Source organism: Sander vitreus, chromosome 20 (genome assembly GCF_031162955.1).
Source record: "Sander vitreus isolate 19-12246 chromosome 20, sanVit1, whole genome shotgun sequence".
Lineage (NCBI taxonomy): Eukaryota > Metazoa > Chordata > Actinopteri > Perciformes > Percidae > Sander > Sander vitreus.
In genome coordinates, this window is record NC_135874.1 from 2448882 (window position 1) to 2475922 (window position 27041).

At 41.8% G+C, this 27041-nt stretch overlaps 1 protein-coding gene across 7 annotated transcripts in view; it reads left to right on the forward strand.

Moving 5' to 3' along the window:
• The window catches only part of LOC144535340 (nesprin-2-like), a 114185-nt gene that overhangs the window by 69933 nt on the left and 17211 nt on the right, over positions 1-27041 (forward strand). For all 7 annotated transcript variants that reach the window (XM_078277757.1, XM_078277758.1, XM_078277756.1 and 4 more), the window contains 4 exons: positions 351-517; positions 13002-13164; positions 22550-22737; positions 23832-23982. In XM_078277757.1, the coding sequence (XP_078133883.1) occupies positions 351-517; positions 13002-13164; positions 22550-22737; positions 23832-23982 (669 nt within the window). The remainder of the gene's footprint in view (positions 1-350; positions 518-13001; positions 13165-22549; positions 22738-23831; positions 23983-27041) is intronic.

Below are 27041 nucleotides of genomic sequence, written 5' to 3' on the forward strand. Positions count from 1 at the left end.
CTCAAATGCAAAAAAAAATAAAAAGTTGTCATGATTTTCTGCCTAAAGTAAAGGGTAAATCAAATTAAACATTAAATGCTACATGGCATTTTGAGGAAACAAACTTTTCATGAGACATGAACACTTTCTGAAAGTGTGGTTGATTTTGATTGTGTTTGTTTTAGGGAATGTTACATATTTTAATTTTTCCTTACTTTAGCTGGTATGAAGCCAACTCTGTCCTTAATGTCAGACTTAATATGTTGATTTACTAAATCCTGTAGAGAAATGATTAAATGAGTATCACACATAATCACTGGTGGTTTGAAATGTTCTTATTCCGCCCTCTTTGTTCTGTGTTTCTCCATTAGGACTGCATGGAAGAGATCAACCTGTTCAGTGAGAATAAAACCCATTTGAAGCAGCTCGGAGAACAACTCATCATAGCCAGCAACAAGACAAAAGAGACGGAGATCAACGACAAGCTGAAGGACGTCAACGACCGCTGGCAGCATCTGTTTGACCACATAGAGACCAGGTCAGAAAAGAAAAGATGGTGGGAGGAAAGAAGAAGGGGAGCATCAGGGAGAACTGTGTGCCATGTTTACAGTTTGAGACTGATTTTAGCTGAACAAGTTCATGAGTTTTAATGTTTTTAAGGATGTTTTTTTCTGGTATTACCATTCGGGGCATGGTAATGGCACGGCCTGCTGGTTGTTTCATAGTAAAATATCTGACAACTGTTAGATGCTAACATTAGCATGCTAAAATGCTTCACACTAAAGGTTCTGATATAGTTCAAACCCTTGTGGACCTGACCTTTGCAGCTTGATGAACTTGGGAAAAATAATTTAAGCCTGAGCATTCTAACATCAACATGATACGTAAATATTAAATATGACGTGCTGAACTTGAGAATATTAGCAGCCAGGAGGTTTTTCCTCTCCACCGTCGCACCAAGTGCTTGCTCATGGGGAGCTGCTCTATATAAAAAGTGTCCTGAGATAACTTCTGTTATGATTAGAAAATTTTAATTGAATTGAATAGTTGTTAACATGCTTGTTGCATGCTATGTTAGCATTCTTGGGGTGGCATTTGGCATAACATCATTCATCCTAAAGCATAGCTGAGTCTGACAAAGCACAGCTGAGACTAAATAAAGTTGAAAGCCTGACAAGCTGAATCTGAGATGTGCTTAAAAAGCAACTTCTGCCCTTCTGTATAGGAGCTATATTTTAGTCTTGTTCCATTAACACCAGTGATTTGTGTGTACCGATCTCTGCTGGTTTTCTGACCAGACCATAATGTTGTAATGATGACATAACCACACCCTCTGGGAATTCTCATCTCCTATAATAATAATAATAATAATAATAATAATAATAATAATAAAAACAATAATACATTTTATTTATGGGTGCCTTTCTTGATACTCAAGGACACCTTACATGAACAAATAGTTAAAAAAAACAACAACAAAAAACAGATGCACAACAAATTACAAAGACCACACAGAATTACAAAGCAATGAACAACAACAGACAAATACTATCAAATTACACTGAGTATGCCAGTTTGAAGAGGTAGGTTTTTAAACAGGATTTGAATGTTGATATGACTCAGCCGTGGCTGCATATTAAAATTTGAAAAGCTCAGAGCCGACGGAGGATAGAGTGATATTAATATTAATCCCATTCATCCATCTTTGTCCGCTTATCCGGTATCGGGTCGCGGGGGTAGCAGCTCCAGCAGGGGACCCCAAACTTCCCTTTCCCGAGCCACATTAACCAGCTCCGAATGGGGGATCCCAAGGCGTTCACAGGCCAGGTTGGAGATATAATCCTAGTCCTGGGTCTTCCCCGAGGCCTCCTCCCAGCTGGACGTGCCTGGAACACCTCCCTAGGGAGGCGCCCAGGGGGCATCCTTACCAGATGCCCGAACAACCTCAACTGGCTCCTTTCGACGCAAAGGAGCAGCGGCTCTACTCCGAGCTCCTCACGGATGACTGAGCTTCTCACCCACCCTCCTGAGGAAACCCATTTCGGCCGCTTGTACCCTGGATTAATATTAATCCATGAATGCAAATCTCATTCCAATACACAGATGAGTGGTGGCTGTTTGCTGGAAGCTGCTGAAATGTTCATGCTTCAGCTTAGTGCCTCTTTACTGCTGATCTGCACGAAACAGCATTGTGCAGTGTGACTGAGCCACATAACATGCACTAGGGGTGGTACGGTTCACAAAATCCACGGTTCGGTTCGTATCACGGTTTTAGGGTCACGGTTTTCGGTTCTGTATGGTTCTTATTTTTTCTTTTAATCTTTAACACTCCAGAAATATACTTCAGCATATGATATATATAGCTAAAATTAGCATATTGAATGCATGTTGCACAATACATGCATACAGTGGCAGTTCTATCTATTGTTTTATTTCTGCTGCCATCATAGGTAACATGAAATCCAAAATGTTCCCACACACCAGACTATATACGACGCTGGCGCATCCTCCAACTCCGGGCAGCCTTCCTTATCTCTCCCACTTACCATTTCTGCATGTGACGTGACCTGCAGCACTCCACACTCCACCTGAGGAGCGGTCGGTTCGGCGCCTCTCAAAATCTGACGAAAAATCTTTTAAACTGACCTTTGTCGATACAACAGACAGATTCAGCAACTGTATGGCCTATTTCTCACTTAAAATGTTTTCAGAAACACTTTTCGGTGAACTATTTATGTAAAATACGAGATCGTATTCAGAACAAGACGCCATTAGAGTCTGTTTTGAAATTCGGGAGCAGCAAGCCATCATCCAATCAGCTGCCATGTGTTGCGTTCGTCACGCTCATCCCCCTCGTCGTTTCCAGTAAGTGTTTTAACATAGGTGTCGAAAGTAGGCACTACGGCAGTAAGTGGTTAGTGCACATTAACAGTGTACTGACGAACCGTGCGACACACACACGCTCCGAACCGAGACAAGAGAACCGAGACATGTGAACCGAGACATGCGAACCGAGCGGTTTGGATGTTTTTTCATGAACCGTATCACCCCTAACATGCACATAAACACTGAGAGTGAGACGAACCCATTGGCTGATCCACTGTGGTGAATAAATGGAGTTGGTCCCATTTTGTTTATTTTAATCAAATGTCCTGCTGTTTGACTCAAACCAAGTAGGTTTTCTGACCACACCTGAAAGCAAAAGGGCTGACAAGCCGTCAGCCCTGTCTTTCTCCTGGCTGCATCACGCGATGCACACTTTCGGACAAGTCTCTCCTGGAAGGCATGCATTTTGTTGGTTGTACACATGGAAAAGTGACAAAGTATTTTTAAAGTAGTAGTACTTGAGAAGAGAAGTTCCAACCCTGCTCAGTGTCACTCCTCCAAACACCTGGCCACTTGGCTTTCTCATCATCAAATAGCACAGTCATTATTATGATCATAGCGTGTCCTCGCTGTGCAGCACAAAGGATGCGGGGTTGTGGAGTGCACAACAATTACTGCTCTATCTCTGGCAAACAGGACAGCGAGTTTAAACTGATGACTGCTCCTGATAGTTGCCTGTTTGGTGACCGTAAAGGACTCCATGTTTAGTAGACGGAAAATTCACGAAATCCACATTAAATCAGAGCAAACTGAGTCAAAACCTAAGTCAAGCCGATCGACAGTGGGCTGCTTTCTTGGAGCCAGATGGGTTAAATCAGCCAGGGTGGGGGGTGGAGGTGACTTATCCTCCATGGGAATGACTGACTTAGATCTGCCATATGGTGACTGTTTAGTGACCGTGGTCTCCCATCAGGCCCTGTATCTCTCCCACATTTTAGCATGAAGCTCATCTTAATAAATTGGCATGAATGTTAACACATTCAGCAGTTCATACAGTTGTGGTGCGTTCACACATAAAGAGACAACGAGACAGTGATTTGAAAACTTAACTCCAAGACAGTTATTTCTGAATGTGTAGCAGTGGATAATGAAGTAGTTCCTTTCACAAGCCATGCATCTTCATGCCTCAAGAGATGTTTTATCTGCAATATATATTTATATTTATAGTAGGAAAAACTGTTATTAAAGTAACTTCCATGGACATTTCCAAAAAACATCAGTGTACGTAACTACCTGTGAACTCACATTTTCAGAAGGGCTCCTCCGAAATAATGAGTACCACACCGTTAACGTGAACTTGGGCCCATATAATACCATCTTTATTGTGGATGGAAGCCTCAACTGAGAGCAAAGGATGATTTCACAATATCCTACTTACAGTGGACACGGCCTGAGTCGGGACTACTAGACTTAATAAAGAGTTATCAAGAGAGATGTCATGACTGACAGGTTGTTAGTACAGAGATATACCCTCCATCTTAATCATTAGAAGGGGAACCGGAGTGTACACACAATAGTGGATTTGCCCCCCTCCCCTCCCCCCACTGTCCCCTCAGGGACTGTCCAGCATAACGAGGCTAAGCCTGTTAATGAGTCGCTGCTGAGGCATGAGCCTCGTGTCTGTGATGGAATGTGCATTTGTCATACTGTTGATTTAGATTATAAAATACCACAGCAACGAAAAAATGGCCTGTTTCTGTCTGCGTTCCAGTTACTCCAGAAGGTGTTGGATGGGTTTACGGTCAGAGCTCTGTGCAGGCCAGTCAAGTTCTTCCACAGCTATTTGTGAAATACACTGTTGTGGAGCTGGCATTGGGCACAGGGGGGCCATTGTCAAGATAAAAACAGGAAAGGGACATCCCCAAAATGTTGACACAAAGTTGAAAGCACACTATCTCTTAAATATCATTGCATGCTGCAGCATTAAGGTGTCTCTTCATTGGAACTAAGGGGCCCAGACCAAGAAAAACAGCCTCAGATCAAAGTATGTACTGTAGCACTTCACTGAATATGTGTAACATGTATCATATTATAATAATCATCCTGAGAACCCAACCCAGAGTCTTCACACGATCAGGGAACCATTTCTCCATTATCACGTCCATGTTGTTCACCACAAAACCATCAGAGCAGTTTTAGGTGCACATAAAGGATGAAATTAGATTATTCAGTGTTTAACACTGGCATAGCTATTCATTTATAATATTGATGACCAGCTTTAAAATACTAAAGACAGGACTAATAGTTGCTTTGGGTGGATCAGTGGGCTCCAGTCCTCATTAACCCTCAGTAATCTAATCCAGCCAGGCTCTACACGCTGAGAGAGGACACACCCCAACTCTCTGAGCCAATTCAACATGCAGTGCAAGAAGCTGGTCATAGTGCATTCCATTTACCTCGGAACTCGGAAGCCGAAGCTGGGAATGACGTCACACCCGAGTTGAATGCGTTCCATTTACAAGTTGGATTTTCATTGTTTTTATTAGCTCCAGCCAGGTTAGCCATTGTTAGCAATGTCAGTTTATAACAATGCATTACGCTGTTTTTTGTGTATACTAATATGTCCACAGATAGAAGTTTGACAGGTCTGTGTGTATGGCTGATTTAGTGAGACACAAATAAGACAGAAGGGCTTATAACTGTATGTTACTACAGCTTTCACAACTGTTGCACAGCCATGTTGGAATTTTAGCTCGGGGTACTCGGAAAGCCGAGGTCAGGGGGCGTGTTTCCGACTTTGACCTCAGAAAATCCGACTTCCGAGTACAAATGGAAAGCACTATTATTAGAATGAAGGCGCTGAGTTTACCCAAACTTTGCTTCCTGTGGTCTGATTCATAGTAAATATTAAACCTTTGTACCACGATCTCTCACATCCAAAAACGCCCCTGTGGAAATGAACCATACCCGTTTTTAGGCACGTCCATGACGTCGAACGTTACACACCAGGTGAAAAAAAAGACATACTTGTCTACTGGCAATGGTAGAGGAGTCAAAGGTTTTCCCGCATGTAAAAAATTCACATACGTGATTATACGACGATTTTTGTGTAAGTTGAACCTAAACCAGAAATGCCTGAATATGCAGTACCACTATTGGCCACTAGGTGCAAAAAAGTCTCAGTCTGCATGGAAGTTAATTCATAAAGTTTCAAACGAACCCTCCCTAAACATTTCACTACTTAAAGTCTCATTACTTTTTTTGTGATTAACATTTTTTGGGGGGATTGACAGCACCCCTTTATTCTTCCATCCTCTCACCCTTAAAATAATCTGTCTGACTATCATTAAACTAGTAAAGTCTTCATTTCACAATTTGTTTCCATCATATTCCTCATCTGCACAACATGAAGAGAAGACGCTTACTTCATAGGCATGAAGTGAGTCAGTGTTTTCGTTAATGTGTCATTGCCAGAGTCCTGCAGTACTGTGTCACACGTTTTGATAAGCACCAATGGAGTTGAAGCTGATTCAGAGTCAGTGATGTCCGTCCCTCAGCCTTTGTCTGCATCTCTCCAAACTAAGTTACGGCAGATGACTGCTGAGGTTTGACTTGCAGAAGGATTAGATGCGTTGGCACTGGTCGGCCGCTCGCCTTTGTCCCCCAAAACAAACTGGGTGCTCCGTCACCCGCCACAGCAGCTGCCGTCTGCTGACACGAGCCTTTGTGCCGACGGGCCCTGAGCCTCGGCGGCCAATGGGGACCACCATCCTCTCTCTGTCTTTGTCTGAATAAGACGTACGCGAGGCAGATGTTTGTCTTTAAAAAAAACAATTTCCCCACTCCTCGCACCTGGTCCAGCAAACGTCCTGCCTTCATTGTCACACAGTGGGTTTTTGTTTCTAAACTGCAGTTTGTCGAGTCATTACTTTTCAAGTGGAGCGTTTCCATTTTGTTTAGTGTCATGTTGTTTGGCAGTTTAATGCCGACACATATAGACAACACAGTGCTCCCTTTCTTCCCAAGTTCTTGTAGAGCTTGTCGTCATGGCGAGGATGGCGCACTTCCCATGTTGCTGGCTTGGCTCGGTAAACACAGTGATTTGTTAAGTCTGAACACAGGATTGTGAGACGAAAAATGGTTTTGCCTGGGAGTTTGCGCGTGTGTGTGTGTGTGAGTGAGATGGCAATTAAGATTAATTTGAGATTTGACATGAAGAATGTCTGAAAGAATATTACTTAAGACCAATACAAAAAAGGATTTTTAGAAATGTTGGCCAACTGAAAAGTATGAACATGAAAAGTATGAGCATGTACAGCACTCAATACTTAGTTGGGGCTCCTTTTGCCTGAATTACTGCAGCAATGCGGCGTGGCATGGAGTCGATCAGTCTGTGGCACTGCTCAGGTGTTATGAGAGCCCAGGTTGCTCTGATAGTGGCCTTCAGCTCTTCTGCATTGTTGGGTCTGTCGCATCGCATCATCCTCTTCACAATACCCCATATGTTTTCTATGGGGTTAAGGTCAGGCGAGTTTGCTGGCCAACAGGTATACCATGGTCCTTAAACCAGGTACTAGTAGCTTTGACAATGTGTGCAGGTGCCAAGTCCTGTTGGAAAATGAAATCTGCATCTCCATAAAGTTGGTCAGCAGCAGGAAACATGAAGTGCTCTAAAACTTCCTGGTAGACAGCTGCGTGGACCCTGGACCTCAGAAAACACAGTGGACCAACACCAGCAGATGACATGGCACCCCAAACCATCACTGACTGTGGAAACCTTACACTGGACTTCAAGCAACGTGGATTCTGTGCCTCTCCTCTCTTCCTCCAGACTCTGGGACCTTGATTTCCAAAGGAAATGCAAGATTTACTCTCATCAGAGAACATAACTTTGGACCACTCAGCAGCAGTCCAGTCCTTTTTGTCTTTAGCCCAGGCGAGACGCTTCTGACGCTGTGTCTTGTTCAAGAGAAAGAGAAACCCATGTCTTGCATACGTCGGTGCGTGGTGGTTCTTGAAGTACTGACTCCAGCTGCAGTCCACTCTTTGTGAATCTCTTCCACATTTTTTAATGAGTTTTGTTTCACAATCCTCTCCAGGGTGCGGTTATCCCTATGCTTGTACACTTTTTTCCACCACATCTTTTCCTTCCCTTCGCCTCTCTATTAATGTGCTTGGACACAAAGCTTTGTGAACAGCCAGCCTCTTTAGCAATTACCTTTTGTGTCTTGCCCTCCTCGTGCAAGGTGTCAATGGTCGTCTTTTGGACAGCTGTCAAGTCTTCCTCATGATTGTGTAGCCTACAGAACTAGACTGAGAGACCATTTAAAGGCCTTTGTAGGTGTTTTGAGTTAATTAGCTGATAAGAGTGTGGAACCAGGTGTTTTCAATATTGTTGTCAGTTATGATCATCAAAATTAAAAGAAATAAACACTTGAAATATATCAGTCTGTGTGGAATGAATGTATACATTATACAAGTTTCACTTTTTGAATGGAATTACTGAAATAAATCAACTTTTTCATGATATTCTAATTATATGACCAGCACCTGTATAATCATCAGTTGGAGGCCTAGTGGCGAGTGTCCTTGTCCTTTGTCCAAACACTCCTCCTTGATATTATTATTTTTCTTTTTTTTAAAGATTATTTTTTGGGCTTTTCCACCTTTATTTGACAGCACAGCTAGGTGAGAAAGGGGAGAGAGAGGGGGAAGACATCCAGGAAATTGTCACAGGTCGGATTCAAACCCTGGACCTCTGCGTCGAGGCATAAACCTCTAAGTATGTGTGTGCCTGCTCTACCCACTGAGCCAACCCGGCCACACTGATATTATTATTCTTTTTTTATTAACGCGTGCTGTTTTGTCAGACGTGCAACTGCTCCTTCCCTCACACCAGGTGCTAAATATCAGGTGGTCATTGTAGCTCATGTCTGAATAACGCCTCTACTGTAACAGGTGAAGCCAGCAATGTTATGTTATCCGTGTGTGAAAGGGGCTTTAGATTTATGGTTTTCTTTCTGTGTATTTGTGTGTCATTCCTCCTCCTTCTCCACCTGTTGTCACTCTTATCATTCAGTCCTGTGATGCATTACTTGCCCTTAGTGCACTGAATCCCAGGGCTGCTTTATTTGAAATGGAAGAAGGTGGCAGATGGAGGTTTTCCACACTGACGTTCCCCGCTGGGTCTGTCTGTGTCAGCAGCTTCAGCCCTGTTGGCGCTACCGTCTGAGGTCGGATCCAATAACAGTAACAGCGGTCGACAGCTGCACCTGTAACCTGGACTAACTTTAATGGGCTTCTGTTTTGTTTTTTGTTTTTTTGTTCCTGCTTGTTGGCGCTGTTTGTTGTTGCAGGATAAGTGCTATTACAGTTTTATAGATGGTTTGTTTCCAGCCTAAATATGTACTTTTTCGACTCTTAAGTGCCTCGAAGACGATCTTTGGTCCTGCTGAGTTGTTAATCCAAACATGTATATAAAGAGACCCACAGAGAGACTTGCACACACTTTCAAAGCTTTATTTCTAGGATGTTTGTCTTTTTAAACACATAACATTCATCACACTCACTTGTTTAAACTGTCTAATTCACTGACTATCTGATAGAACAAAAAAATAAATCTGTATTCAACATGGGCAAGTGAAAAAAGATTCTACTGGCCCGAAGTCAATTTTGACTGGCCCCTATACAAATATTTGTTTTTTATTAGTTTCTATCTATAATTTCTTTGACGTCATACATTTTTAGGTCCCGTTATTTCCACTACGTCAAAGAGTTTGAGTTGTAACATTTGTATTTTTTTAGTTCCTACAATAACTGCAAATAAGCAATATTTAATGCAAACACTTTAACAGCACTGATAGCGTAGGATCGTTTATTAAAAGACCTGGAAATCAATGTGGAACTGTAAGCAGGTTCCAATCCTGTATAATGTTATTTATGATACATTGATGATCAGGAAAAATGATTGAACCCCTTTTTTTGTGGGTTGTTATAATAAATTTGTCCTAAGTGGCTTTTTACTTGCCCCGGGTCATTGGGCAACGCCTTATTGTTAAACCATGTGTGTATTTAAAAAAGACAGGAAAAAAGGGGAGAATGATGTGGGACATTTCAGACTAATTAATTAATATATTGATCGTAAAAAATACCTCTGAATCGATAATGAAAATAATTGTTGGTTATTTTCCAAAGGAGATCCTGTTCCAGTGTGTCCTTGAGTGAACCTGATGCTGTTGCATCCAGATGTTTGGAGAGAGGGGAAGAGACAGGCAGACTGCAGAGGAAGGATGGGGGTGGAATGGGGGGGTAGTTCTTGCTAGCGGACGAGCCATCACCATGGAGTAGCCTCCTCAGCAGCCCGTAAGTAGCTTTCGCCCTCATCGTGCCCCGGCACACCCGGCCAGCATGAGGCTGAGGAGGCCAGCGGGGCATATGGGAGCAGATCGGCTGTTTTGTTGTGATAAAAAAGGAGGAGGAGGCAAGGGAGACACAGAGAGCTGTAGCAAAGGGGGATGGGCTGGGCTTTGTCGGTGTAGGCATGTAGATAGGCAGACGCATGCAGAGCAAATTCAATTGAGACCGCCAGCTCGAGCTGTCTTGTGTGTGTCGGTATTTAGATGGCCGCTTGGACAGCAGGGGTGTGTGTGCGCGCGCATGGTTGTGGATGCAAAGACCCGATACATGCCCTTCTATGATCGCAGCAGCATGTTTTAATATGTTACTGATGTTGCTGACGCCCCTCCACTCTCAGCCACGTCCTCACATACTATAGATACATGCAACTGTGAGCAGGGCTGACACCTGCATGCAAACACAAACACAAACAAAAATAGATCAAGAACGTCCCCCTACATTTTTCAGTGTGGCCAGAAAGTAAAGCATAACGCAGCTAAGCAACGGTTGGATGACAGCTTGTTGTTGCTGCTTTGTTGCATCATTCTGCTGTGCTGGCTTACATGGACACTGGATTCCTTGAGTATCACGCGCACACACACACAGGCACACACACACTAACTGGTCGTCTAGGCGGCAGCTAATGGGGATGTTATTTTATGCTAATGTTGATAGAACATCACCATTAAACTGTGAAAATATTGTGATGTGTTCGTTTGAGGCGCAGTCTTTCTGCACAACCTGCTGCTTCCTGTACCGCGAGATGCACTGACCTTAATATCGCTGTCCTCCTGTCAAACTCATGTTTCTCTAATGTTGGGGATTTTTTTTATTTATATACATTTTAAAAAGATGAAAAAGAAGTTGGTTTGTAGAAAGCTGAAATTGAGATGGACAATTTTAACTGGAGAGCAGAGTAGACACTTAATTTGCTAACATATGCTAATGATAATAATAATATTATTAAAAATAATAGGTTTGTCCAGTTCCCAGGCAACCTTTCTTTGCTCTTCCAGTTGAACTTCAGAGAAAACAAAAAAGTTTTTCCGTCTCGAGGAGAAAGCTGAGAAAAGCTTCCTCCACTGCTATAAATGTCATTGTCAGTGTGATTTCCATCTTTGTACTAATTAATATTTATAGAACACACAACAGTGCACCAGTGTCACAATTAGAGTGACATAACCTTGTTTAAGAGCAATGACACACTGAACTCTGGGTGTGTCTCGAGTGCAGTCTCAATCACTCATACACAGACACACACATGTCTGAATTCTTTACACACTAGATACTCAGAGGTGGATTTTGGTGGATGGCTCTCACCGGTCATTGTGCTTGTTTGTAGTTCACTGACCTGAGAGCTGAACTGGAATGCAGTCTCTCAGATGTAGGTCAGCCTGTTATGGCTCCTGTTGTGTCATACGTGAGAATGGTAGCAGCACTTCCCACACACTGTGCCGAGCTGCCCCAGTGCTAATCTGCGGCGTAGTGCTAACAATGGCAGGGTGATGGGTGGGTTTGTCACTGTGGACGGCCACGCTCGACATTTCTGCACCATGACGTGAGGATGTGTTCACACTGCATCTCAAAGTGTCCCCACTCTGATTATGTTCCTCTCACACATCAGATGTGTTTGAACTAGGAAAGTGGCTTCTTTTCAATTTCAGTTCAATTGATGTGGTTTTAATAGTTTTTGGACAACAATGGAGCTCTATGGCACAGAGGAAGAAAATATATCACACACAATACGTTAGTGGATACATTAGTGTTTTCATGGGAAGTATGTTGACAATGAGAACAATTTTTAAATATCCCCTGTCAGTGTAAGAGACTAAAAAATGAGTTAATCTCCACAATGTTAAAACTATAGTGCTAGAACTATTTTATATTATTGAATGTCCGTTACATTCAAGAAATTGCCAAATGAGTTGCTACAAAGCTAATTAAGACTATCAGCTCCACACAACTCTCTCTGTATTTGTCAGTATGGCTATGTTCAGAAGATTGTGTTGTCTGGCGACTTTCACGTGCAGAAACTTGAGTGAAGATAATTACCTCTTCTGAAGAGTCCATCATATTTTTTCAATCCTCTGTGTTCTCCTTGCATACTAGCAACTGCGTGGAGGAGGGGTGGGGGCGCGATCACGTATGACTTGTAATAGTTGTTGTCATTACTTAGAATTCCTCATGGGGGAGACAGAAACTACTATAGCTTTAAAGAAAAAAAATTGCACAAATTGCTGGTTAACCCTCAGGAACCTGCAGGAAAGATGAAAATTGAGATTAGAGCTGTATGAACATTTTAAATCATTTCATAATAGAGTAGTAACACCTAGGTCTGGGTATTGTTAAAAAATAACCAGTACCAATACAGCTCCTACTATGTGAGCTCCGTCTTTCTGTGTAACGTAGAGTTTTTTTCTGCCTGCCTCTACAACGTGTAACGCTAAACAGCCAATCACAAACATTATTAGCATTCTGCATTCTGCACGTACGGGCTCACTGACACTGATGAAATGTACTCCTTAGGTATTGAATGACGAGGCATTTTTCGATACCCGATACTTTAGAGGCAATTTGGTCGGTGCCTAAAATTGGCGTCGTGCCTATCGAATTTGGTACCCAGACCTAGTAACACCCCAGGAGGATATGTTGCCAGGTTTTATCTTGTGCAGGCTTTTCTTCAAACTAGTTATGTAGATGAGAGGAAGATCAGAGGAATAAAACAGTTTCAGGTTTCATCGCCTCTGACCAGCGAAACTCCAGCGACACCTTCCATAACATAAAATGTTTTCCCTCCGCAGGGTGAGGAAGCTAAAGGAGACGCTGGTGACGGTGCAGCAGCTGGATAGGAACATGAGCAACCTGCGGACATGGCTGTCTTGCATCGAGGCAGAGCTGGCCAAGCCGCTGGTCTACAACGTCTGCCACAGCGACGAGATCCAGAAGAAACTGGCTGAGCAGCAGGTAGGCCAAGACGGAATGATTCTTGTTTTAATGATTTTAATGTTTAATGAGTATTAAGGCGGAGCTAGGAAACCCAAGCGCTAGACACGGGGGGGGGACAGGAGGCAGGAGTATAGTTGAAGGAAGGTTTATTACAAACTTAATCTATATCGAGGACATTTCATTTCCGGGATTGTTCAGGTGCCGCCGGAAATTCCTCCGGATGTCCCTCATTTCGGCCAGATGTCCGTTACCTTCCGATTTCTTTGTGTTGTAATTCTAAACTCCGATGGATTTATGAGGACTATGGTTATGGACTAAACTATGAGTTTTCTGTTGCACAAATAAAACAACCTTTGAGCATATACATGTTCCACCAAAACAAGTTCCTTCCCGAGGCTATTTTGCAGAGGCCCCATTGCTTAGCACCGCCCATGACGATTGTGATTAGTTTAAAGAAATGCCAATAAACCACAGCACATTTTTCTCCTATCCCGGAATGCTGTGTGTACTAGCCAGACCTTCCTCCGCAGCGTTGTGGAGGGAGGTCTGGCAATACAAGGCTATTACAAACCAGAGTTAAGCAGGGAGTTAACTAAATCCAAAAGGTGGGGAACTGAAGTTGGGAATCCAGGAAGGGGGTAGCCAGGAGTTATGTGTGCCAGGCAAAAACTGAGACCGAAGTCTCACAGGAATCAAAAGATGGCGCAGACCAGTGCTCGAATTACGTGGGAGCCAGAGGGAGCCGAGCTCCCATAGAGTGAGGACTGGCTCCTATGAAAGCAACAAAGTCAAAAATCTGAGGGGGTCTCTCATATCTGAAGGTGTCTGCCATATGTGGCATTGTACTTTAATCTTAAACAACGCTCATTATCCATCCCTGTGCGGTCCTCTTACCATTAAAGACGTTAAATTAAAATATAGGCTATAGACCTGAGCCTACCCTACGCTCATGAACGCAGCATGACTGCACTTCACCACCACACCACTAGGCTATGTGAGCAAACCGCATAGGCTACGATCGATTTGACAGCACTCGCAAGTCCGAAGAAGTCACTTTGCTTTTAGCTTAATGTGCTTTTGAGGTAAATACCACCAATACATCTTAAATAAATAAATCTGTAGCTATCCTCTGCCATTCAGAGCTCCGGAAAAGTTCCCAGATATTTTGAAACACCTGTCAGCAATACAATGCAATCTCTGATGGCGGAATATTCAGTGAATAGGCTACCCGACAACATCTCAGTGCAAATTCCAAAATTGTTCGTCTATTTATTTCCACGGTTCAACACACGAGATGACTGAACACCCAGGTTTTGTTACCACTACGTGTACATTATAAGAGTAGAACGTAGTTTGGCTGTGCAATGGCTTTATTCATTTATGCCAGTTAGTGCATTTTCCCTGTGTAGAAGTTAAAGACTACATGCAATTGACACTGAGGCTATCTGAGACGGTGGTCTGGTTCAAATGAGTTACGTTTTATTTCATTGTGAAATTGAGAATGACACTCAGAATAAATCGTTAAAGTCTATTTCTTTGTATTGCGAAATTGAAATGAAATATGGACTATTACAATCAATAATATGTTGAAATAAATTAAAAGGAATCCATTTCTGTAAAAAAAAAAAAAAAAAAAAATCTGTCTGTTGTGTGCATGTGTCAAGTAATAGCCTAGGCCTACCGTGCGCATATACTGCGCAAAAGCGCCACTCGCGCCTAGGCTATTTAATTGTATAGCCTTATTAGGCTATGTGCAGGGTGTGCCAACTTTTTTTTTATGAGATAGAGAGACCCCCTTAAAGACAAAAAGATAATTTGAGCACTGGCGCAGACGGAACTGCATGGAGAGGAAAACGTGGAGCTTTCTTCAGTTTAGAGTCTTAGTGATGAAGACCAAGACTGGAAGTCAAGTCAGCTGCGGTTCAATAGAGAAGCAAGGTGGGAGAAGTTTTCATCAGGCAGCCAGGGCCCTGCTTGTAAAAGTGCTTCTCAGTTAATGCGTAGACAATGTTAAATGAGTCCAGTGTCACAGTGACTGAGGCTCATTGGTTTTGTTGTGTTTAGAGCCATTCACCAAACCACACTGACAGAAAAAAGGGAGCTCTCAGGAACAAAGTTAAACTTATTAAACCTCAACAGGAGACATTCTGATGTTTCTATGTAAAGGGGTGGCTTGTGGCTCAAGGTTGGCGGTTCAATCTGGCCACATGTCAAAGTGTCCCTGAGCACTGAACCCCAAGTTGCTCCCCGGATGCTCTATGTATAGCTGTCCACTGCATCCTAATACTTAGGATAGGTTAAAATGTAGAAATAGAATTTCACTACATTGTACTGTGTGTATGTGACAATTAATAATACATTTTGTTCGTTTTGACAAGTGAAAGAAAACTTCCAAATGGTATTTGACGGCGGTAAAAAAATATGGAACAGCGCCTCCTCAGACCTCGCACCTATAACTGGTGAGCTTAACTAAAGGCTTAAAAAGCTTTATGATGGCGCGGGGAAGAATAGAGACTCCACTTTGAGGGGATACACTGCAGGGCACTTTGAGTGGACTTTAGGGAAGGAAGTAGCTCACTAGTGATGCACGCCTGCTTTTAAAGCCTTTATGTTCCGGCCACCCTTTAGTGATCCACAGCGTAATAACAGGAGAGTAGAGTAATGTGTGCTGCAAAGTAAAATCTCAGCAAGCTGCAGGAAGAGGGGTAGGGAGAGACGCTAAATGCACTGCGAGCTTGGCCTCAGCCGGCAGTCCAAAGAAAGGAAATGGACGTCAGCCTGTCCACGTTTGTCCATTTGCAGCCTGCCGTACTGCTACTTTACTGAAAGGAGAAAGGTTTCTGGTATGAGAGGCTGAGGAGGGATGGGAAGGTTCATAGAGAGAAGATTAATGAGATTTAAACTTTTAGGTACAATAAGCTGTCTACTTCACTGCCTTCATGATCAGATTTGTGTGTTTGTGTTTAATTAAAGATAGAAGGGGAAATAGGTTAATTTGCTAAAGTCACAGCAACATATCAACTAGGACAGTAGTTCTAATAAATGGAACTGAAATTTAAAAGAATTGCTGGTCACACTTCTGTCATGTCACATCTGCATAAGAGCGACATGACATAAACATTGATGACATAATGCTTCTTTTAGTAAGTGTCATTCTGTTTTTTTTCAAGTTAGGGTTAGGGATCATGACTGTCATGACAGTGTCATGTGTTCACGACAGTGTCATATCATGTAGATACCTTCAGGTAAAGTGTTACCGGATTGCTGACAAAATTGTTGCATTAAAAAGTATTTTGTCGAAACACGTTTAAGACAGTTCCCCCCTGTTATTTAAATCAAATTGCCAGCACTTGTGCATCTTTGTGGACTGTCGGCATGCATGAACATGGTTTCTCCATAGTGCTCAACGTTGGTTGACGAGTCATTGCTTTTTTTTCTGAGAAGCTCAACATCTTCTAAACTTTGAAAGTTCTCTGCTCCATCAAAAGCATGTCAGGCAAAGTGCTTCACGCAACAATTTTTGTGTTCACAAAAAGCTACTGACCGTTATGAAACCAGAACCTGTTGGTGCTGCCTATACCCACAGGTTGCAGGAGAGTTTGGATATTTCTTTTTCTAGTTTTATTATGATTTGTGGTTCAGAGCAGCGGAGATGCATTCATTTCACAAAACGTTAACAATGGAGGAGACTGTGCTCATTTTGTTGATGCACTGATTAGGCGATAGTGTGTCAGTGTGATTGGCGATTGGATCAGGTATCGATTAGAGATCGACCTATATCGTTTTTTCAGGGCGGATATCGATACCGATTATTTATAGTTAATGAAACCGATAAGGGATATTTGGAACCGATATGCATTTACAGTAAAAATTCACATTTTGGAATGTTGCAAACTCCAACACAAAAGTTTGTTTAAATGCTTTAGGCAAGTATGTAATAAAACGAAAACACTAAGCCTAATACACAGTCAAAAAAATCCATAAATCAATACAAAAATAGCTTCCTGAAGCCTAAAACAACAGTTAGTTGCAAGTGTTGCAGACTGCTCACAGAGCTGTAGCGCACTATAATAATTACTAGTGCTGTCAGTTAACCGCGTTATTAACGGCGTTAATGCAAACGGCATCAATTGTTTTAACGCGAGATTAACGTTCTTTTTGTACGCAAACGCCCTGCAACTTAAGAAAACACACGCAAATAGACAAAACACAAGCAAATTAGGAAAACAACTTAATTAATTTGACAACACGTGCAGCATTCAGCAAACGCGCTGCAAATGCACACAACACAACCAAATACATAAACGCGCTGCAAATAAAAAAGATGCTAAAAGAAAAGCACACAAACCCCGAAAAAAGAAGCAATGCAAAAAGAAAAACAACTTCATTAATTTGACAACACATGCGCAGCATTCAGCAAACGCGCTGCAAATACACACAACACAACCAAATACATAAACGTGCTGCAAATACACACAACACAACCAAATACATAAACGCACTGCAAATACACACAACACAACCAAATAGATAAACGCGCTGCAAATACACACAACACAACCAAATAGATAAACGCGCTGCAAATATGAAACGATGCAAAAAGAAAAGCACACAAACCCAGAAAAAAAATGCAACAAAAATACGCAGCATCCAGATTACACAACGGAAGTTCCCCAGGCCTCTAGAGGGAGCAGCTAAGTGGAACAGCTTGATTTTCGACCCCACAGAGAGAGAGAGAGAGAGAGAGAGAGAGAGAGAGAGAGAGAGAGAGAGAGTGCATAGACTGTAAATATTAAGTCTATGTTTGAGATATGTTTTCTCTTGTTTGGTGGGTGTGTCTCGGCTCAGGTCACAGGTGATACTCAATCAGCAGAGATGTCTGTAAACTCGTGGTAATAAAACATTTAAAACTGCATCAGCGTTTAATGTTGACGTTTGTTTAAGCCATATAACATGAGAGGGTTTAATTTCGAGGTCCGAAAGGCGCATTACTGAAGTATAGGCCTCCTCAAGTGTAATATTGTTACGGTTACCAACAAAATAAGTGATCAATCTGTATTCATATTGTGGAGCAATTCGCTCTTGAAATACAAAAAACAGACACGATTTATAGTCCCTCCCTGTTTAGTAAACCAGCCAATTTACTGTGGGATTTATCAAACTGAATAAATCCCGCTCGCACATATAAACCCAAAACTGCTTTGCTAACTCCGTGTTGTAAGTAAGACATCTGCTGAAAAAGTTATTGTATTCATTAGCATGATTGCCGTACTGTTTAGTTCACAAACATCCAACACACCAAAGTACAAAGACATAGCGGACCAGACGCAAGCTTTTATTTTGAAAAACCGAAGCTCGGGGATGGCACCAGCCGGGATGGCATGAGACTGGAGCATAGACTGTATATTATTAATATATTATGTTAATAATAATAATAATAATATGACTTTAATATACAGTCTATGGAGTTCGCCAGGCTGCAGCCATACCCGACTCTAATAAAAAGGCAGAGCGCTCTCCCCCCCGTGGGGACGAAAATCAAGCTGTTCCACTTAGCTGCTCCCTCTAGAGGCCTGGGGAACTTCCGTTGTGTAATCTGGATGCTGTGTTTTTTTGTTGCATTTGTTTTCTGGGTTTGTGTGCTTTTCTTTTTGCATCGTTTCATATTTGCAGCGCGTTTATCTATTTGGTTGTGTTGTGTGTATTTGCAGTGCGTTTATCTATTTGGTTGTGTTGTGTGTATTTGCAGTGCGTTTATGTATTTGGTTGTGTTGTGTGTATTTGCAGCGCGTTTGCTGAATGCTGCGCATGTGTTGTCAAATTAATGAAGTTGTTTTTCTTTTTGCATCGCTTCTTTTTTTCAGGGTTTGTGTGCTTTTCTTTTTGCATCGTTTTTTGTTTGCAGCGCGTTTATGTATTTGGCTGTGTTGTGTGCATTTGCAGCGCGTTTGTTGAATGCTGCGCATGTGTTGTCAAATTAATTAAGTTGTTTTCTTAATTTGCTTGTGTTTTGTCTATTTGCTTGTGTTTTCTTAAGTTGCAGGGTGTTTGCCCCCTGTCGGCCACCGTATTTTTGGCCTAGCTAACTTTGTAGTTTTTTTCACATGCTGTTGCAACAACTAGTAACGTTAGAAAAACTACAACACCACACCGGATCTAGCCAGACCGGAAACAAAACAGGCACGCCGCACACACTTGTTTGGGCTTGCGAGCCAGCCAAAGAGTAATAGGATAACGTTACGTTTTGAGTGGATGGCGGGCGCGAGACGCTGAAATGGATGCCAATAAGATTCTGAATGGAAAGTTTACTTTTAAGAAGTTGCCAAATGGTTCCATTGACAAGACCAAAGTGATCTGTGTGTTTTGTCGTTGTGAAATGAGCAATCATCGCAGCACGTCCAGTCTGAAATACCACTTGATGGCCAAGCACACAGCTGATGTGAATTCTCCGCCCCCTCGTCAAAGCCGTTACATTGTGTGAGAGATTATTTGCTCCAAGTGTGAATGATTGCTCCAAGTGAAAATGTGAGTGTGAAATTAAACACTACAGTATGCCAATGTTGTTTTCAATAAAAAAAAACATTTGCACAAAGTAAGCCGATCCACTTTTTCATGTTGATAAGAGCATTAAAATGACAAAAAAATAATGGGACAAGAAGAAATCAAGGGACATTTAGAATAGATAAAAATATGCGATTAATTGTGAGTTAACTATGATATTAATGTAATTAATTGCGTTTTAAATATTTTAATAGTTTGACAGCACTAATAATTACCTTTATCGGTCATTGGTTAAAATAAAACACAGATACAGATAATCTGCCAATTGCCAAATATCTGCCGGGATAATCCGTCGATCCCAAGTATGGATGCATGAAGAGATGTAGAAGAAGTGTTTTTTCTAGGCTGCTATTAAGGCGATTTTAACTAACTTACTATCAGAAGTAATATCTTAATAATTTTTTTTTATCTCTAAATCTGCGCCCTACTGTGCATTTAGAAATTTTTCCGGTGGATCTCTGTTTTCCATGCCCTTTGCTCTGCGCTCCATAAGAACAGTTAAAATTATGGATAGGTTTTGGATTGTGATGTTAAAGATAATAATGTTACACTGCACATAGTCTCGCTTTGCCAGACCTATCTCCACAGTGCCGCGGAGTAGGTTCTGGCTAGTCCACACAGCATTCCGGGATGGGAGGAAAAACGTCCTCTGATTTATTGGCATTTCTTAAAACCAATCACAATCGTCATGGGCACCGCTAAGTGCCGGACGGAGCCACTGCAAAATAGCCTCGGGAAAGAAATGTTTTGGTGGAATGTTCAAAGGTTGTTTTTACCCTGCAGAGATCTGAGGAGCAGTTAATCATAGTCCTTATAAATCCACCTCAGTTTAAAATTCCAACACAAAGAAAGTGCAAGGTAACGGACATCCGGCCGAAAAGAGTGACATCCGGCGAAATTTCCGGCTGCAACGGTGCAATCCAGAAGTGGAACGTCGTGGATATAGACTAAACGGAACATGATGCTGGTATATTATCGCGCCAGGTACTGACACACAGACTTTTGAAAGGAGCCCGTTTTCTTTTTTTTGTTTTTCTTTTCTTTTATAAATGATCATTCACATAACTAACTGTATTGCCTGCAGAAAGCCTAAAGGTCTGATTATATCAAAGCTCCGTCAGATGCTGAGCCACGCCGCCGCCCCCTGCGATCAGACCCCATATCGGCTACGATTGGACGGATTTAACAATAGAAACCATCGCCTCACCCTAGCACTGATGATTTCAATGATGATTTAATCATTTTTGGTTACACTTTACTTGAAGGTATCTACATAAGAGTGACATGACACTGCCGTGAACGTGTCATAAACATTATAAACAAGTCATACACGTTTATGATATAACGCTTCTGTCATCAATGTCATTCGGGTTTTTTGTCATGACAAGTTAGGGTTAGAGTTACGGTTAGGGTTCAAGTGTCATGACAGTGTCATGTGTTCATGACAGTGTCATGTCACTCTTATGTATATATGTATACCTTCAAGTAAAGTGTTACCTCATTTTCTCTCCTCTCCAAAAACACGTATTACTTACTATGCTGAATTTAGACAGATACATATCCGATACAATGATTGAAGAAGGAAAAGGTTCATGAAAGAGAGGGAGAGATGTATGACAGACAGGCAGAAACAAGTAAAAGTTAAGAAAGAAACGGAGCGCACAGCCATGCTGGCTGAAAGAGACGGCTCCTCAAAAAAGGCTGCAGCTCTCTCCATTAGTGGATGAAGGATGGCTGAAATGACTCCCGCGTGGATGGGCTCTTTAAGCGTTCATCTCTCACCATGGCAACCCGGAGAGTTGTAACTTCGAACAAACAAACCAACGAAACGCTCTGATTATCTGGCTCTCTCTCACTCAGACACACAGACACCAAAAATCACATCTGGCGTTGAAGTACTGTAATAATCCCTCAGGACGACTCTGCGGCTGACAGTGAAAACCATCCGGACTCTTGTTATCTCCTGCTGTAACTCCACTGCTGCTTTGAGGACTCTCTATTCCGCTGCTGTACTGAGCTCGAATATTTAATCATGATTATGATTTTGGCTTTAACGATCACAACAACAAACGGATTCATAAAAAAATAAATAAAAAAAATAAAAAAAGATTATTTGGCACATTGCGTTTTGATGTTCTCTCTAGTTAAATATCATTTTTGGATAACGCTCTTATCAATATAGTACGGTAATAGTGCTGGCTGTTATATTTGAGGTATTACGGTTTTACGTTTACGTAAGGTATTGCGTTTTCTCATACCTGTGTGTATGCCAGTTGAGTTCACTTGTATGAAATGATTGAGACGGATGAACATCTGCAACATGTGCATATTAAATAAATAATTGTATGGAACAAATGCTCCGCTTATACTTTGACGTCAAGTTAAGCCTGCGCAAGTCAGCTAACTTAACACTTAGTTTGTCTTGTGTTCTAAATGAGAAAATAAAGTTCAACGGGAAAAGTATTGAGGGAACATTCACAGTTCAAGGTGTTTTCACTGTTGATTGTTTTACTGTTTTTTTAACTTCAACAGATGCAACACCTTTTTCAAAAGTAATGAGTAACGACGAGTAATCACGATAAATAATCACGATTTTCAATATTAACCAAAATATTCGTGAAAATATGATCCCCCCCCACCCCCCATAATCGAGCAGCCCTTCACTCAGGAACAAATGCTAAATTATGGGTTGCTTTATTTGAGCAGCTGAAAACTGTTTTGAGAACTCAAACTCAAAGAGACCATACCAGGGATCGATCAAACGTGCGCCTCGATCTTCCTTCCGAGCCGTATTGTTGTATAGACGAGGACGACGTTTACCGACTGTGCCATTCACCCACAGGATCTACAGCGGGACATTGAGCAGCACACGGAGAGCGTGGCATCAGTGCTGACGCTCTGCGACATCCTGCTCCATGACGCCGACGCCTGCGGCAGCGACTCGGAGAACGACTCGATCCAGCAGACCACCCGCAGCCTGGACCGCCGCTGGAGAAACATCTGCGCCATGTCCATGGAGAGGAGGATGAGGTGAGTGCTCGGACTGTGTCTTAATGCTTCATCGTGCCACAAAATGTGTTAAGTTAGCTGACTTGGATTCAAATGCAGAACTTGGAGACAGAGACAGGAAGTGAACGTGAACAAACAAGATTTATTGAACATAATACTTAATGTGCTAGGGGCAGAGTTCAGGGAAGGATCCAGGTCCGAGGAAACAGTCAGAGGGGCATTGGGAAATCCAGCAGATTCTGAGATTCAGGGGAAGGTATCCAGTTTGACTCAGTGTGCAAAGCATTATTTGTTTACATTTATTAATCAGAGCATATACAAAAATCACTCAAAATCAGCAGGGGGAAGCATGTAGAAACAGCTTTTTACACTGGTCTTTTTCGTTGTCGAGGGGTCGTGGGGGAACACCAACCTCATTATGCTTAGGGGTGACGACGCAAAAAGGTTGAGAACCACTGCAGTAGGGTACAGGAAAACAGGATTAGCAAGGTACAGATCAGGTAACAAGATATTAAGAGTTCCTAACAAAATAAGCAGAAATCTCTCACCTATAAAAGCTTTATTATGTCAAGTTATGACAGGGTGACTCAATACTCCCAACACAAATGTAAACATATAAAGGAGAAAGGTTTCTGGTATGAGAGGATGTGGAGGGATGGGAGGGTTTTACAGGTTAGGTACAGTAAGCTTTCTACTTCACCGCCTTCACTAATATCATGATCAGATGTGTGTGTATAATCAAAGATGGAAGGGAAAACAGGTAAATGTGTTAAAGTCACAGCAACATATCAACCACGACTGTAGTTTTTTAAAAAGCGAAAAAAAAATAATCTCAGCCTGTGCAGAGGGCCTTTTTACATAGAGTACGTCATGAATAAATGAAATGAAAATCTTTCTATAAAAGCTTTGTTGTGACTCAATACTCAGAAACAAAGTGAACATAATATATAAATGAGCATATAAATCAAGCGGCCAGTCTTTATTTGCATATTTTATAAAAAATAATCAACATAGAGATTTATTCTATAATGAATTTATTTGAGTGACCTATGTCTGTTGCTCAGGTTTTAACCACACACAAACAAATATTGCCCCCTCTGTTGTTTGTCCCTCAGGATTGAGGAGACCTGGCGTCTCTGGTGTAAGTTCCTGGACGACTTCTCTCGCTTTGAAGACTGGCTGAAGACGGCTGAGCTGACTGCAGCCAGTCCGGACTCTGCTGACGCCCTGTACACCAGCGCCAAGGAGGAGCTCAAGAAGTTTGAGGTCAGTTTGGGAGAATACTGGAAAAGGGAGGCATAAAGGCGGATTTATGTTTCTGTGGGGGCTACGCAGAGAGCTTTCGCCGCAGCCTACGTAATTGGCCTGAGGTTCATACTTATGCGCTGGTGTTTGCGTTGTTCTAGCGTATGTATGTATCCTCGAAACGTTGTGAAACGGTGTGCAGCGGTCTCTGAGGTTTCTCTCGTTCAGTGGCTGTGTCACAGGTGATACCCAGTCAGCAGAGACATGTATGTATCCAGTGTTTTCCCTAGGTTTGTGGAAGACTTAAGTGTGCGTATTTGGCGAGGGGTTTAGGCATAAATCCTCAAGAAAATGTTTTTCTATAAAAAAAACAAAAAATGCAATTACCCACATTACTTTGTGGGATGTTGTCTTTGTGGAATTTTGTGTCTCTTTGTAGTCATGTTGTGTCTCTTTTTGGTATTTTTTGTTTTTCTTTGGGGTTGTTTTGGGTCTCTGTGGTCATTTGGCATCTCTTTGTTGTTTGTGTCCCTTTGTGGAAGTTTTTGCATCTCTTCTTCACATTGTTTTGGGCTGTTATTATCACCATATCTGGGTCTAAAACGTTGGAAAAGTTAGAGCAGATAATAAATAAAAAACACCCAAAAAGCTTAAAGACAAAACTTGCTAAAGAAGTCCAACTACAATCATTAGTTCTGAGAAAAGTATTTTAGTTTAGTTTATTCGGCTTAGGTGATGTAGTTAAACCTTATAATGGCAGGGAAAACCCTGTGTATCTAGTTAGTTTTTTTGAGAGGTGCATGTCAGGCTACGAAGTATGTACGTACCCACACCATTGATTTAATGCAGGAGCATAAATTGGCCTTGAAGGCAAAGCAATGGCAAGAAAGACCATGAGTTATCAGGAGGACCTGTTGCATGTCCGGTCACTGTCTTTCAGGCTGTGGTCAGGAAGCCTAAAACCCAAACTAAACTTAGAAATAAGTCCTGATGATGATGCTACAGGAAATATAGATATAAATGTATATAGATGGATATATAACATTATTCACACATAACATTCTGTGTGGACTCAGGACTCAACCTTGGATAACCAAAGAACTTAAATTCATCATAAATAAAAAGAAAAGAATGTTGTATTTGGGCGACCCTCAGGAGATAAAAGCTGTTTCCAGAGAACTTAATAATGAAATAAGGAAAGCCAGGTCTAAGTACAAAAATAAAATTGAAAACCAGTTTAGTAGTGGTGACCTCAGAGGAGCCTGGAGAGGTATAAAATCTAGAGATGCACCGATAGGCCGGCCGGTGACCGGAATTGGCCGGTTTTCACGTGCTCGGCCATGACCGGCGACCGGCAGGTCAGTCTGACTTATGTCGATTTCATGCCGGTCAATGCTACAATTAACTGACAACATAAGTTATACGTGTTACAGTTTTCAAGGACGCACGCACACACGGACGCGACAGCACAGTCTCTTTTTCCTTTCTCTCAACTTTTCCGCCGTGTCGCACATACCCGCTCGCGGTGTGAAGCGCGTGTCCGCGCTATTCTCGCACATGTAGGGAACCTCGTGAATTAACCTGCAACATGTCAGCTGTTTGGAAATTCTTTAGCGTGTGTGCAGAAGATAACAAGTTTGCAATATGCAACACCTGCAAGGAAAAAGTAGGGCGTGGAGGGACGACACCAAAAACCAAAATCACATTTTTTTAGTTGGATATTAGAAGTGAAAAGAAGGAAATGGTTCTAACATTGCACTTTAGATGTGTGTGAATTTCCCACACCAGGAGTAATTTATATAGTTCTATTTTATAGTGATCCATTATCTGTTCAAAAAATGTTCTATGTTCTGTGCAAAATGTTCTATTAAAGAAAAGATAGAAAATAAATATTTGTGTGAAATCGGAATCGGCTAAAATCTGTATCGGCTGGCCTAACTCAAAGAAAATCGGAATTGGCCTAGAAAATTGTAATCGGTGCATCTCTAATAAAATCCATGGCATCTATTAATCAGTTTTCCCGTGAGCCCAAGTAGGTAATCAATACAAACGGTGCAGATAGTGCCAGCTTGGCTAATATCTGTGATTCTTTCTTTTCTCGTTTTGAAAGGTCAGATTTTAAAGATAATATTTCCAAGCTGCGAGAGTCTCTAGTTCCTCTCAATGACTTAGTGATATCCCAGGAAAGTGTCACAAAGTTATTCAAGAAGGCGAATACTCGCAAAGCTGCTGGCCCTGACTTTATCTTATATATATGAAAGGAGTCGACGATGCTAAGTTATTCATTTTAGACAGAGTATATAAGCCTAATATTTTAATTCAGCGACTTGCCTCTTATTTTCGCTTACCTGATCAGATCTTATTGTTGTTTTTAAACTTTTTAACAGAGTTCAGCAAGTTTTTCTGAATGGTCACAGGTCAAACATTATCACCTCCAATACAGGCTCGCCTCAGGGCTGTGTAGGGGGAACCCTTGCTGTTCATTATGTACACAGGCAGCTGTAGGATTTCTCAAGAGGGCAGCTACCTTATGAAATTTTGTGATGACACTGCCCTACTGTCTCTTCTTCAGGGGGCAGAATCGGGGCACGGCTGCGCCTTGTCAGCAATTGTACAGTGGTGTGATGACAACTACCTGGACCTCGATGTGGCTAAAATTAAAGAGTTAATTATTGATTTTAGAAAGAATTGTCTCGAGCCTTACGCCAGCCTCATCCATGGTGGAAATGTTGAAATCATGAAATCTGTGGACTTCAGTTACCAGACCTGAGCTCCCTCTGATAGAAAGTGGTAGTCCAGAAAGATCATGGGTAATAGATTCTCTTTAGTGCCATCAGGGTGGTGCTATCTTGCTATATTATCTTGCTTGGGTTTCCCATTTGTTGACCTGCTGCTACTGATAAGTTGGTTGATTGAATGATAGCGATGGTGTTTATTCTTGTCTGTTTGTTTTCATGTGACTGGTTGACTGCAAAATTGAATTGCCCTTAAGGGTTAAAGAGTTGTTTGAATTGAATGTAGCATAGATTTATCATAATCAAGTGTAGTTACTAACATGATTGTGCTCAATAAATTTCAGT